The sequence below is a fragment of the Nuphar pumila genome, chromosome 11, assembly GCF_984573655.1.
Source record: "Nuphar pumila chromosome 11, dmNupPumi1.hap1.1, whole genome shotgun sequence".
NCBI classification, from domain to species: Eukaryota; Viridiplantae; Streptophyta; class Magnoliopsida; order Nymphaeales; family Nymphaeaceae; genus Nuphar; species Nuphar pumila.
In genome coordinates, this window is record NC_143259.1 from 117,658,090 (window position 1) to 117,673,638 (window position 15,549).

A 15,549-nucleotide genomic window follows, 5' to 3' on the forward strand; every position below is an offset into this window, starting at 1 on the left:
CCCTAAGTAGAACCAATTCCAGGTTTCGAAGGTGGGCCATGTAAGGCAGGGTGGTTGTGGCCCCCAGGGGTTTGCCTCACTGTCTATTAAGTAGCCCGGTTCTTAGCAAGGGTTCCTCGTCGTAAATGTTAGCAATATATATGTATATATATTACATTGAAAATTGTGTATCTTAGTCTGAACTTAGATCAGGGGTCTGGTATGAAATTTCACAAACCATAGCTAGCTCCATATATTAATTGGACCCTTTGGGTTCGACTCTAATTGGACCTTGTTATTTAAACCCTGACCCTATAGGGTTTGGTACAAGATGGGTATGGATTAAACCCGACCCGTTGACACCCCTATAGTCAGGTGCTTGTGCACGAATACACTGATAAGCAATGGGTCTACTCTAAGACTTTCAAGTTGAAGAAGGTCAAGAGTTCAATACCCAAAGTGTAAATTTTCTGCAGCAAAGCTTCCAAAGCCAAATGAAAAATATCCATTTCACTATGATTACCCTTCTTCTCACTTAAGCTGCAGACATTGCTGAACCTTAGGAGTCATGAGATTTAAAGAATTAGGATTTAGGGTTTAGGGTGTGGGCGATTAATTTTTGTACAGTTACTGTTTGACTTTAATTTGCCCTCTTTAACGACAAGATATTCGGAATTTAAAAGTGATTAGCTACGAAAGACAAGAGGGTCCCCAAAGTAGTGGATAAAATACTGAATCATCTCTGCTTATATGCATGCTTGTGTGATTGCTAAGTTGCTATTCAATTTTACTGAAAATAAAGAATGATATAAAAAACTTTTAAATAAAGAGGAAATTATAAAGAGTAATGTTGCTCGTGGAGGTTACAAATATTTGGGATTTATCGTTAAAAAGTATGGAGAAATTGATGGAAATAAAGGTTGGGTGAATAAAATGAAAAAGTGCAACTTGAGTGTTGTGCGATCGTAGAATGCCATTACAGTTGACGGAAAAGTTTTATAGAACAACTATTAGGCCTGCTTTATTATATGGTACAGAATGTTGGGCTGCCAAGATACATCATATTCAAAAAATGAGTGTAGCTGAGATGCGTATGCTTAGATGAATGTGTGAAAATACAATAAAAAATAAGATTCGGAACGAGAAGATACATAAGAAGGTAGGCGTTGCACCCATTAAAAATAAGATGAGAGAGAATCGTTTACGGTGGTTTGGACATATTCGGCGAAAGCCTAATGATGCTTAAGTTAAAAGGATAAATAAATAAATAAATATATTAGTTAAAAGAGGTCAGGATAGGCCTAGGAAAACATGGATGGAGATGATAGGAAAGGATATGAATGCTTTGAACCTCACCGAGAACATAACATTGGATAAAAATGATTGGAAGAGAAGGATTCATGTTGAAGACCCAGAATGATTTTCTTTTTTAGTTCATATGGCCGACCCCAATTGTTTTGGGATGAAGGCGTAATTGTTGTTGTGTTGGGAGCACCTGCACCCAGTTACTAGAAATCATCTTCTCAATCAGGCAAACTATGACACCAACCAATTTAAATTAAGGAAAATGATACAGACCCAATTGTGAGTTGCTTCAAAATGAGTGTGGTTGTCTACCTTTTAAAGCATATTGTTTTTTATTTTATTTTATTTGATTTAGGCTTCTCTACTTACATATAAAACGGATCCGGGTACTTTTTAAGTCCATATCCAAATCTTCAGCGACTCGCCGACCACGGGAGTCGACCCAAATCGCCCCACAGCACTTTTGCCGCGAATTAGGGGCATTTGCGTAATTTTGACCTCGCCGTCATCTCCTTTGCGCTCGGACTATGCAGATCGGAGCTCCGCTGGCAACGGCCGAGCAAAATCACGAAGAATTTTTTTCCCGATTTTCGAATTTCCGGATATCGGATGGCGCCCTTCGTTGTCGCCTCTCCTCACTCTCCTCCTCTCTTCTTCTCCCTCTCTGCAATCCCTAATTCTGGAGAAATCCTGGTGTGGAACCCTTCTCTCGCTCGACGTTCCCTTCTGCGGATCGATCGCAGGACTAAGAAGAGGATTGCTCGGACCTCCGCCATTTCCAGGCCGGAGAATTTCTCGTCTGTATCGTTTCCCGTCAGGATTTTCAACCGCCCGCCGAGTTTCTCCGGTGATGCCTTGGCGGTCGCCCTCTTCGTATCGTCGATCTTCGCCGCATTGGCTTTTATCTTGAAATTAGGGCGAAAGAAGTGCATTTCTGACAGGAAGATCGTCTCCCACGGCAACGGAGGCGTTCGATTGAGATCAGACGATCCGGCGGTTTCTGGTGAGCATCTGCTTGGGGTTTCTGGGGCTGGGGTTAGGTTTTCGAGTGGGGGAACGCATGAGGGAGAGATTAACGGAGTTCTTCACGCAATTGGGAGTTCCAGGGCTGATTCGGTCGTTTCTTCGTTAATTGATCCATCGAATGCTTTCATCCAGGGTTTGAAGTTTCAGGGTTTAGGGTTTAGCGATTCATGCGAGTATTCTTCTTCTGTCCAGAAGGCATTGCAGGGCGAAATTGTTGAGAATGGATCCACAATTGTTTCTGGGGGTGCTGAAATGGATGGAATTGGCATTGTGATGGGAGTTCGTCGTCGATCGTTTGATGAGGTAAGCGAGGAGAGGAAGAGTGTGGTTGAAATCGATTCAGAATTGGCAGATTTCCAGAATGGAGCATCAAAAACTTCTTCTGGTGATATAGAAATGACCGGAAACGACAGTGTGGCAGAAATTCATCATGGATTGAACAATGAAGAAACGGAGGAAAGCCAAGAAGTGACAGAAATTAGCAACGAATTAAATGATTCTTTCTTTGAAGAATCACAAAAGATTTCTAGTGATGCTAAGATGGATGCAGATGACAATGTGAATGAAATTCACAATCAATTGGTTGGCCAGGAAAGGGAAAAAAGTAACAAAGTGACCGAAGTTAGTGAGGGATTGCCCACTTCTCCCTATGAAGGGTGGGAAGCAGTTTCTGGCAACATTAAAGTACATGAAAACGATAACATGAAAGAAATTGATCTTCAATTGATGGATGATGAAAGAGAGGAAAACAAAGAGTTCACTGGAAATTATCCCGAATTGACAAACTCTCTCTATGATGAGCCAGAATTAACTTCTAGAGATACGGGAAAGGATGCCATTGTGACAGAAAACCACCATCAGTTGATGGAAGAGGAAACCGAACAGAGCGACAAAGTGATTGAAGCTAATTATAAATTAACAGATTATCCCACTGAAGAAGATGATGAGAGTGAGCCAGTGACAATGCTGAATGATTCGAGTAGGAACTATGTGCCAGTGACATCCATCCATTCGGAGTTCGGCTTAGAGAATGCCACGATTGAGGAACAGGTTGATTTTCACTTTTACTCTTTATCCTTTTTCTATCTTTCGTCATAGCGGAAAGTCAACTGCATCCTGAATTTCTTATTGATGCCTTTCTCTCCTTGATGATTAACCATTAAACTGTTAGAAAATCATTTGATGTGAGACGCAGTTTTAGATGTCAGGCAACTTCATCCAACGCTTTTGATGCCTATGATGGATTTGCGTAGACTCAATGATATGGGTTGCAAGAAAAAGACTCAAGGGAGTCCCCAAAATCCTTACTGAATGTATTCATTTGACCAAGAATAAGAACAAGAGGATTCTAGGATTAAGGAATACCCAAATCACTTGGATGGGTAGATTTGAGTCAACCTAGAGTTAGTGCATCAAGTTGTTAAGGTGCCAGGCCCCAAGTGACTATACCCAGGCCTGTTAGGTACAGGTGCGGGATAAATAATGATCTAAGGCCTAAGTAAATTCAATTACCTGTAAAGGATCTCTGCCTTTTATTGTGATTTGCCTACATTTATTATGTGGGCTTTCATGTTGATATTATCATGCAATATGAAATATGCAGACTGTAAACTATAATGCATATCCAAGAAGAGACTATCATATTACTATGTTGTTGAATGTGTGACACATACCATAGTTGCTGACAAATTATGATGTGAACTTGACTAGGTGGTCTTATAAATCAGCCGACTAAAATGAAGCACTGGAACACTAAGGACATGAAGCCAACCCAAAGAATTAAGAGTGAACCTAGAACCTGTGTGTCCATCTGAGTATCACCAAGCAATGGCTAACTACAGTGATTTGCATATAGGTGCAGATATATAACAATGCAAATCCGAATATTTTCAGTTACCATGAAGACTTTATGATTAGCTGTCAAATCAGGGCAATAGCATTACTTATTGCTATTTTCTTTCAAATTGACATATCATGCAATGTCAATCATGCTTTGTGTTTATATAACTTATTCATTAAACAAAATAGCAATTCATGCATACATTTGACATTAGGCATACTCGCACAATTATGTAACCCATGTTATTAAAAGAATAAGTGAAATGATTTGGATAACTAACACCTAATTTGTGAGACATTGTAGAGAATGCACGAGTAAATCTGTCACTCAAAAGAAACTGATCAGATGTCAATAAGTTGTGAATATTATAAGTCACGTAAAACTATTCTTGTTGAAGAAAAGTTCCAAAAAATTAAACTGGAATACCATGAAAAGAAGGAAGAAAAAGGTCCTGATAAAACTGTGCCAAGTCATTCTAAAGGTGAAACTTGCAGTAGTCTGGATATTGATGGTATCCTCAATAAGATGGAGAAGATGGAAATTTTTGTGAATTTCCATTATGTATATAATGAAAGAGGAAGATAAACTTCAAAAAACGACAATTTTCCCTTCAGAAGATCATCAGTTGAATGCTAATGGTCATAGTGGTCTTGAAAAGCTAGGGAACTTTGTCAAATTTTCGATGTGCTAGCCTAATGGTGTAAACCTGGACTCGAAGATACTTAGGGGCTTGTTTGATGGCTTGTCCAGGATTGGACAAAATGAACAAAAAAACCCGGACAGAACACTGGTTCTGTTCGTTTTGTAACAACTGTACCAAGTCCAACATTTGTTTGGACCATACTCAGATCCTGTGTTCCAAATGTTCATTGTTTGGTGACGATGTGTGGACAACTTGGACAGACATGGATAATGGGTCGGATTACTTTGTTTCGGATCGTATGACCCGATCCGTCCATCATTTTACATGTTTTAACAAGTTTATAATGGATTTTTGCCTCGAATATGGATCCAATTACGAACGTATGTCTAAAATAATGGATTTTTGCCTTGAATATGGATCTCAAATTGGATCCAAATACCATAACTTAAAAAAACATATGTAAAACAAATAAGCAACAATTTTTTCGATATCACAACATTATAATTGGTATCGGATATGGTTCCAATTACGAACGTATGTCTAAAATCATAGATTTTTGCCCCAAATATGGATCTCGAATTGGATCTAAATACCATAACATAAAAAAATGTTTAAAATCTAAAATCTTGGATTGGATCTAAAAAAATAAGAATTGATATTTGTTTGATGTATAAATGATTTAATCAAAAGGTGAATCTCGTCTTCTCCACTTGAAATTAAACCAAACATTCATACTCCTTTAGAGCAGTAACATCCTAACATGAAGAATTTGCAGAAAATGAAGAAAACATCAACCAGCTGAAAACCACTATCAGAGTAAATCAAAACAAGGTCGAGTTGCCATTCTAAAGAACGAAGATTCCAAACATCCAACCACCACAAAACAAGCCACCAAAATTGTAAAACAAACCTTGATTAAACTAAAAAATTTCAACAGAAAAGAAATTGAAATACCAAAAACTGTCATGCAATAAAGATAAGAACAAAAATTGCCAAACTCTAATTCTATCATCAGCCCTTCAAGATATACCACAAAAAGTCATCGAAACTAACATACAAAATTCCTACAAACAAAACCCAATTTTCAGAAGAGAACCAAATAACAAAATCATCAAAAAATTGGAAGAAAATAATAGGATAAATCGGAAAAAAATCACAAAATAATAAAAGAGGAAGCACTAAATCGTACCCTTCGAATATTTGTTGTTAGAAAGTATGCGAAAATGAATTACAAGAATGCATAATGCATTCATAAGGTCCAACATTGGACAAACACAACCCCACAATGGAGAATAACAAAATGGTATACTAAGAGACACCACAAGAAGCCTACGAAGAGGCATAAGTTGCATATGCTTCATTGAATGAGGGCCTAAAAGGCCATAAAATACATGAGGGATAACTCCTCTATTTATACACAAAGGAGTGGGAGAGAGAGGACCTTGGGAGGCCCAAAAGGAACTCGTTGGGCCCCCAACGGTCACATTTGTGACCGTTGGGGGTCCAACGACTCCTTTGGTTGGGCCCCCAATACAATGCATTAAATGCATTTTACATTTAATAAAAAAAGAAAAATGAATAATAAAAAGAAAATAAAAATAAAAAATAAAATACTATAAAAAGACTAAAATACCCCTAATGGGCAGAATTACAAAAATAACCTTTATCGGGTATGATGATTACATATATTTTAACACCCCCCCTCAAACTTTATGTGGGGATAACGAAATCTTCAATGGAAGTCATCATCTTTATAACGCATGAAAGAACTTTGCAAAGTTCAGCTTTTAACTGTCTTCAATGATCATCCCCAAACTCCATCCATGATGCATCATAGATACTCCTTTCCTCTCATCTTGGCGATCTTGTAGAACAAGCCAAAAGAACTCCAAGTAAAATGTATCTTTGTATCTTAATCAAATAAAAGATATCAAATAAAATAGACCATAACATTGATTAAGAAGGATATATAATTTCATCAAAAACAACAATTCATAAGATATTTCATGCATTTCAATTGAGTATTATGCAAAAATGATTTAAACTTAAATATTCTATTGATAAAACACAATATGTTCATGAAGAAGGATATGTACAGAAGGGCTACACTAAGAAGAGAACACTAATAAATGTGAAAATGTCTTCAAAGATGTGCCCTACAAGTTCCAACACCCAAAGGAAAACGTGTACAAAGACACATCAAGAATACTTGAATAAAAGTACACAAAAGTACATGTGAAAATCTCTATAAAAAGAGATTTTGTGTAATACCACAATACAAAAAAAACAAAGAGTGCACAAAGGCACAAAGGAGAACAATCACAAGTGCACAAAGGCACGGATACACATGCACAAAAGCATGAAAAATATGAACTTCAATATATGAGATCCCAAGAGGAGCTTTACAAAAGCACATAAATCAACACTAAGGAGATTTTTTATCAATAAAAGATGAGTTAATGATTCTTCTCACATCTTTAGAGAGAAGAAATTCTATGCCAAACAATTGTCATGTGAGAATTTGCAAGAACAAGATTACATTAAAAATATCCACCCAAGAGTCAAGAATAAATGTTATTTGAATAGAGAACCTTACATATTGAGGAATTTCTCACTCAAATATTTGCAAATACAAAAGCTCACTAGGTGGCCGAAAACCATAAATATTTAATATGCAAAGTACCTGAATTTCCTATAGGGTAAATGCCAAAATGTAAAGTTGATTTTCGAATATGCATATCAATGATATGATCTTTTTATCGATAAATATTTTTCTTTGCAAGTAATAAGGATTAAGGAAAAACTCATTTAGAGGGAAATCCCATATGATATATTCAGATAAAAAACAAATTAAGAATGAAATTTTGCAAATTTCAACAATAGTTCATCCACTACAAGCAACCGCCTCATTAGTGCTCCAAAACCCATAAATCAAGTGTATAAGCTACTAGAACAAGAACATAAATATAATGTCATTAAAGGCTAAAGACACACACACAAAGGTGTGTAAAAATACCTCTTGTCTACATGTAATAATACTTGAAATGAGTGTATCAACGACAAGAACAAGAGAATACACGCCAACATGGACTAAAAACATCTCTTGTCTACGTAAAAAGACACTCAAAATCAAGTATATTCAACTACTAGAACAAGAGTACCAAGCCAACCATGGGCTAAAACACACACGAATGTGTGACAATACATCTCTTGTCTACATAAAATGCCACTTGAAATGAGTGAAAGAAGTCAACCATGAGCACACATCTCAGCGACTAGAACAAGGACACAAATGCCAACATGGACTAAAATCACACACAATGGTGTGAATCAACGTGCCTTGTCTACGTATAATGACACTCAAGACAAGTGTGTTCAGCTACTAGACCAAGAGAACAAAGCCAACAAAGGGCTACCAACACACAAAGGTGTAATAAAAAATCTTGTCTATATATGATGACACTTAGATAAGAGATATAAAAGGAGAAGACTTTTGAGGCAAGAAAGCTTGTAATGAAAATACAATTAAAGAACATCAATTTCTCAATATACCTTAAAACACTAAGGTTTCAAACTATAGACATCCATGATAAGTATACATAATTAAAAGTATCCATAAAAACGACCACAAACAAATGAGTGACACACTCATAATTAGAGATCACATAACAAATCATTTTAGAGTCAAACTACAAGTTGACAACCTAAAATGACATAACACGAGGCAACAAACATCTCTAATGTAACAATAATAAGGCCAAAAAGGATTGGTGCATCATATAACAACTTGTGATGGATAAATATAAATGTCATAAAAAGGCAATGAACACATAAGGAAATCATTTTCCAAATAGGTGATTTTACAAAGAGGGCCGATTTGAAAAAAATCAAATCAAAGGTCCAATATAATCAATCACAACAATATGCCTTATAACAATAATTTTGCATAAACACGAATTATGCTTAATCATGATCAATTCTTCAAAAGAAGTCATTTATACCAAAAAGGCTTATCATGCAACAAACACAACATGAAATATTAAGCAACATCATGTGTAAGAACCGATTTGGAATAATCAAAGAGTCAAAACAAGCCTCAACTATAATAGATATAAAGTGCAATTATATGCACACCAAATGATAATAGATGCACTTTTATGCAATACAAGATGTTAAATGACAATAATCTTGAATGAGCAAATAACAGATTTAGGCCAATATAGGTATTCATAAAGATGGTAAGATTATAAAGTTTGAAAATCTTATGAAATCCACAATTGTAACTTAAAAATGATGCTCACAACCAATCTCAAAAGATCCACAAAGGTTTACAAGTATTAATGAATCTTTGAAGGATATTATGCAAGAGAAAGATACTCACAAACAATCTTCTCACAACAACCATGAAATCTTCACAAAAGAGTATATACTCACAAGAAGATTATAAGGACCGAAAGGCTCCTTAAAGAGAGCTCAAACACAAAAACACATAAAATTTCCAAAGGAGGGGGAAAACTTCATTAAAGTGGGAGAAATCTCAACAAAGAAGAATAATAGATTTATTAAAAAACCTTATGACAAAATAAGATTGTACTATGGCATAAATCTATAAAATTAAACATTTATTGAGGAGGAAAAATTCAAAACTCATAAGTTTATCAAAAACATATGACTTAATAGGTTATTACCAACTTCTAATGCAATAAGTACGCAACAAACATTAATGAAGACCATAAATTTTACAATGAGACAAACTCTTTAAATCAAATTGAAAAATCTTTAAGAGTATAAAGATGCAAAGAGAATCACCATATTCCATAAGACCATTTTAAAACTTAATTCAACCGGTATTATAAAAAGCCTTCTTAATCAAATATTGCTCATATGAAAATGACACATTAGGTAAGTGAATCAAAACTTAATAAGGAATTTTTCATATATGTCAAGCGTTTTTCCAAAAAACTACATATCTCACAAACATTTTAATCTTAACATACCTTTCTTTAAAGACTTACCATTCATGTAAAAGGTATTCTTACAAACAAAGTTAGTCATAAAATATAAATTCAAAGCTTCAATGGTCATAAATTTTTACCGACCCATTAAAGAAAGTTTGGAGCAATCATATATCTAATTTTTCGAAAAATAAGTTCACCGATTTTTAGAAATTATCATTTAAAATTTTCAAAGAAAAACATACGAAAAAGTATGTATACGAAAAAGATTCAATGGAGTATCAAGTAACTCAAATTCTTATAAAAAAACATAATGACAAAGAGAACACATGAAAAACATATCAAATTCTCCATACGACACTTAAAGAAATAGAATGGATACCGAATAACTTTAAGAAAGAAAAGAGAGAGAAATAAATACTTCACCATTAAAAATTTCTTGAATAACACGCTTACCGATGCACCAAAGAACAACTCGATCCCAATTGAGCTCTGATACCATGTTAGAAAGTATGCGAAAATGAATTACAAGAATGCATAATGCATTCATAAGGCCCAACATTGGACAAACACAGCCCCGCAATGGGGAATAACAAAATGATCCACTAAGGAACACCACAAGAAGCCTACGAAGAGACATAAGTTGCATATGCTTCATTGAATAAGGGCCTAAAAGGTCATAAAATACATGAGGGATAACCCCTCTATTTATACACAAAGGAGTGAGAGAGAGAGGACCTTGGGAGGCTCAAAAGGAACTCGTTGGGCCCCCAACGGTCACATTTGTGACCGTTGGGGGTCCAACGACTCCTTTGGTTGGGCCCCCAATGCAATGCATTAAATGCATTTTATATTTAATAAAAAAAGAAAAATAAATAATAAAAAGAAAATGAAAATGAAAAATAAAATACCATAAAAAGACTAAAATGCCCATAATGGGCAGAATTACAAAAATACCCTTTATCGGGTATGATGATTACATATATTTTAACATTTGCTATCTACCAAACTAAGAAATGGAGAATCCAAAATGATTCTAGAGGGAGAGAGAGAGAGAGAGACTGTTTGGCAGGGGGAAGAACGAAGAAGAAGAAGAAGATGGGGTGAGAACGAAGAAGGGGGAAGAATGAAGAAGAAGAAGAAAGGGGAAGAATGACGAGGAAGGGGGAAGTATCCCAGGGGCAATTGATTTCTTCATGAGGCTCCAGTATCCTGTCTTTCGGGTAGATGCTTCGGTAGACGGGGCCGACGGATGGCAAGTCGTCTGCTGCAGGCCTTCCTTCTTCAATCTTGATAATGGAGGACTCCATTGCTTCAGAGAGAGAGAGAGAGAGAGAGAGAGAGAGAGAGATATGCCCAGGTGGAGCAACTCTAATCTTCTCGTTCTTAATGGTGATCTATGTCACGATACCCAAGCTGGTGTCCAGTCATCCATAGTTGCTATGCACATTTTCCTGAATTATGAAATGACCTTTCTTGGTTATTTGAATGTGGCATTCTGACTGTCTTTATGGTGAACTGTTGGCAATCATATCAAATAAGGCTTTATATTCTGACTTGCTAGCTGATTCTAGGCTTCACCTACATTGTTTGAAGTTTGAATTCATGATGTAGTACAACATTCTAGAATCTTTTCACTGAACCATAAAGGATTACCTGAATTAAATTTTTTACCGTCTTTACTCTGTTGAAACAGGAGGAAGTATCTGCTGAGGCTGCTGCTCTGCATAGAGCTATGCCAGCAATTGCTATGGGAGCAGGCGCTTTGGGAATGTTAAGTACTGGAGGTATATCATTGTCTTATCAGTAACAATTTCTTCATCATCATAATTGATTCACATAATTTTGTCTTGCTTAGGGCATGGAGGTTTGGAAATGGTAGGTTTTGTTGCTGTCACCAGTTTCATTGCGTATGATCTACTATGGGCTTCACATAGGTGAGTATGTGCTTCCTGTTAGTTTTCTTTTCTGTAATGGTAAGTTACTGTTTATTGATATTCCGTGCATCTCTGTGCGGATCTTTCATGTTGAAATTCTTTCTTCTATACAATTCAGGAAGAAGTGGTTGAGAGATATTGCGAAAGTTACTGATCGTGAACAGTTGATGATTTTCCTGAGGTCGAGAAACATAATAAAGGACATTTGAGCTATGACTGGAAATGGAATTTTGAGGTGCAGTTTGTTGATATGATTTTTGCATGTATATAGAAAATTTCAGAGCAAGAAAATTGCGTATGTTGTTCATGCATCATGCATATCCGCTTGTTTATGTTGTGTAACTAATAGTGATTATCCATGTAATTGGAGCAAACCATTTTTCTCACAAAGTTCTGCAAGCCATATTTGAGGAACTGGACGAGTTACATATTACACGTGATTCTTTCGGAAGTTCTACTTGCACTAGTGCATGTTGGATTAACCACCACGATTTACGTGGTGGTTATTCACAATGTGGATACATCCCCACATTAGGGATGATGATCCATTCCGATAAACCAGCATAGGATAAGGGGGAGCGGTTACGCAAATCGTTCCCACCCTATGCTCTATAAATAGAGGGTATCATGAGCGACCCTCATAAGGTGATAATGTGTGAAACAGAAGTGTAGTGAATGCGCATCCAGCAGGGAATAAGTCTACTCATCGGCTGCCTAAGAAAGCATGCGCTTGTGGTGGCTGCAGCCTGGCTGAGCAAAGAACTCCCTTTCGTCCTCAACTGCCATCACCTTCCCCTGCTCCAGCCGACCTCCATCTTTGGTAACCACAACCCGGCAAAGGCCGGATCAGGTATAAAGCGTCCCCTGTATTTTGTTTTGCTTAACACAGTGTGCTCTGTGTTTTCTTTGTCTCAGCACAGGCCACCGGCATCAGGGGAGAGGGCAACGCCGGACGAACCCAACATTGGGTTATGGGCCCACCATGCTTTCATTGTGCGGAGTGTGCTCTGGTCGTCTGGCAATGCAGGTTGCCGTGGGGCGATGCTGCAACTGGTCGCCGTTGGGCGACAGACAAAAAAAAAGAGAGGCTTACCTCAAATTTTGGTGGTTTTCAATCGGGCAGGGTACGCCGGCTGCCCGTGGTCTCCTTCTTCTCCATCTAGGTGTTGCAGAGTCGACTCCGCTTTTGTCAGTGACTATCGAGTCGCCGACATCACTGGTTATGTTTTCCCCCACTGTCGAAAGAAAGTGATCGTCGGGTCACTGGCGGTGGTGGAACTCCACCGGTTGCTTTACGGATATCCGACAATCGTGGGATTTTCGGACTGCCAGGGCCGAAGGCAGCCATTCCCCAATGCGACTGGAGAAGAAAACACAAATAAGGTTTGAAAACCCCTATTTCGCGTATAAGGCTTCTTTTAAACGATTTGGGTCAGGTTCAATTTCTGAACCGAACTCGCCCCACCCGAATTTGATCCATACAGTTTATATGGATCAGATATGAGATTTGGGTGGGGGGACCCGCTTTGTTTCAACCCATGATCCGTAACCCTTTGGATCCGGATCAGGTCAATATTATGCCCTCATCCATTTTACCAGATCTGATCCATAAAAAGTTTTTTGGATCAGATCTGATTCTCGGGTAATGGATCTAAAGTTCATTTGACCCTGACCCAATATGATGATTGGATTCGGGTCAGGTCTAAGAGATCCATTTGGATCTCTTTGGAACTGCAACCGATCTGTTGAGTCCTTTTGGATCAGATTGCGATTTAGACCTGGACCTGATGACCCGTACCGAGCCATAATATCGATTCGGGTCGGATCCAGATTCAATTATTTGGGTCTCAGATCCTGAATCCGAAAACATTCTCTGGATCAGATCCTGGTAAGCCGGACCCGGTTCTTTCAGTGACTGATCCAAAATCCGATTAAAACCAGATTATATGGTTCTAGATCCGTCAGTTTGACAAAATCGAATCTGAATAAACTGTAATAGGATACGAACTGGTTCAGCCGGTTTGACCTGTTTCTGAACCGATCTGGATATCTCTGAAACTGGTTCTCAGACAACTGAGACCGATTCACTGCTACAGAGACCGGTTCAGAGTGTTACGGACCCGGTTCGGTGTATTCTAAATCGATTTAGAGCTTGATTCGACCAGTTCAGGGGTCATATGATCGGTTCATCCAGTTTTCGGACCGGTTCATAGGTCATATGGCTGGTTCATCCAGTTTTTGGACCATTTTGAAGGTTTTATAGTCAGTTCATAAGGATTGAGAACCGATTCAATAAATTGGTGACCGTTTCAAGGTCTATATTCATCGATTTACCATTTTTTTCATATGGATATGGGCATAAGCATCAAGTTACAACTTGTTCAAAGTATTATATTTAATATTGGCATTAAGGATAGTTAGATGATTTAGTGTATTTTGGTGCTATTGTTCATATTTTCAACTGTTTACAGTTGTTCCTAAGCAGAAGACAACCAACAATGCATGAGAAGAGCATCTATTCAGAAAACAAGATGCGTTCACATGTGAAGGGTGTTGAAATCTGCAGGATTACTCTAGATACAAGCGTGGTTTTAGATCTTTATGATGTCTTTTATATTCCATCATATAGTAAAAACTTAATTTCAATTTTAAAATTAGATAAATTTGGATATTGTTTTAAGTTTAAAAATTCTAAATTGTTTATTTATAGAAATTCAATTGAAATTGGTTCTGCATCAGTTTATGATGGTTTGCATAGATTGCATCTGAAGATCCAAACTCAGGAGTCCCTGACTTTCAAATATGCATTGGTTGGAAATAAACGTAGCTTGATAAATGATAAATCTTACATGCTTTGGCATCGAAGGTTGGGTCACATCTCTGAAAAGAGAATAAAGAGACTCGTAAATGAAGAAATCTTGAAATCTCTAGATTTTACCGACAATGACCCATGTGTTGATTACATAAATGTTAAGCATACAAACACATATAAAGAGGGTGTCAAACGCAGCAGTGAGATAATGAAGATAGTTTATACGGATGTATGCGGACCATTTACCCCCTGTTACATAGGCGAGAAATATTTTGTAACCTTTATTGATGACTATTCACGGTATATGTATCTTTACTTGATTTTTGAAAAATCTGATATTTTTTAGATGTTTAAAGAATTTAAGAAAGAAGTGGAGAAACAAACCGATAAAGTTATTAAAATAGTCAGGTCTGATAGAGGTGGCGAATATTATGGTGGGTTTACTAAGATGGTGCAAATGGAAGGACCATTAGCGTGATTTCTGAAAGAGGAAGACATTGTGCCTCAATATACCATGTTTGGTAGTGCCTACCAGAATGGTGTAGCTAAAAGGAGAAATCAAACGCTTAAAGAAATGGCCAGAGCTATGTTGAATTATTCAACACTTCCCTAAGTTGTGGGGTGAAGCCTTAAGGACAACTCTGCATATTTTAAATAAGGTACCTACAAAATATGTGCCTAAAACTCCTTATGAGTTATGGACAGGTAAAAAATCATCTTTGTCTTATATGCACATATGGGGATGTTCTGCAGAGGCTAAGTTGTATAACCCTCACATTAAAACTTTTGATCCAAGAACAACCAGTGGATATTTCATTGGTTATCCAGAAAGATCAAAAGGGTATATGTTTTATTGCCCATCTCATTCACCACAGATTGTTGAAACGGATAAGGCAAAATTCTTTAAAGATGGTTCAGTAGGATTAAGTGCACTTCAAAGCCTTGGTTTCGAAGAAGTACAAGATTCAGTTTCGTCACCTGTTAAGGAAAACACCGAAAGATAACGCATTATTATTCCTAATGATGATCTGGTTGATCATTCGGTTGTTGAT

The 15,549-nt window shown here is 37.1% G+C and overlaps 1 protein-coding gene across 1 annotated transcript; it reads left to right on the top strand.

Moving 5' to 3' along the window:
* The first annotated feature begins 1,816 nt into the window (after positions 1–1,816).
* LOC149823083 (uncharacterized) lies at positions 1,817–12,075 on the top strand. The gene is made up of 4 exons (XM_089981405.1): positions 1,817–3,360; positions 11,445–11,535; positions 11,607–11,685; positions 11,804–12,075. Exons 1-4 carry the CDS (start codon positions 1,894–1,896, stop codon positions 11,892–11,894), a joined length of 1,728 nt encoding a protein of 575 aa, XP_089837531.1. The 5' UTR covers positions 1,817–1,893; the 3' UTR covers positions 11,895–12,075.
* The last annotated feature ends 3,474 nt before the right edge of the window (positions 12,076–15,549 follow it).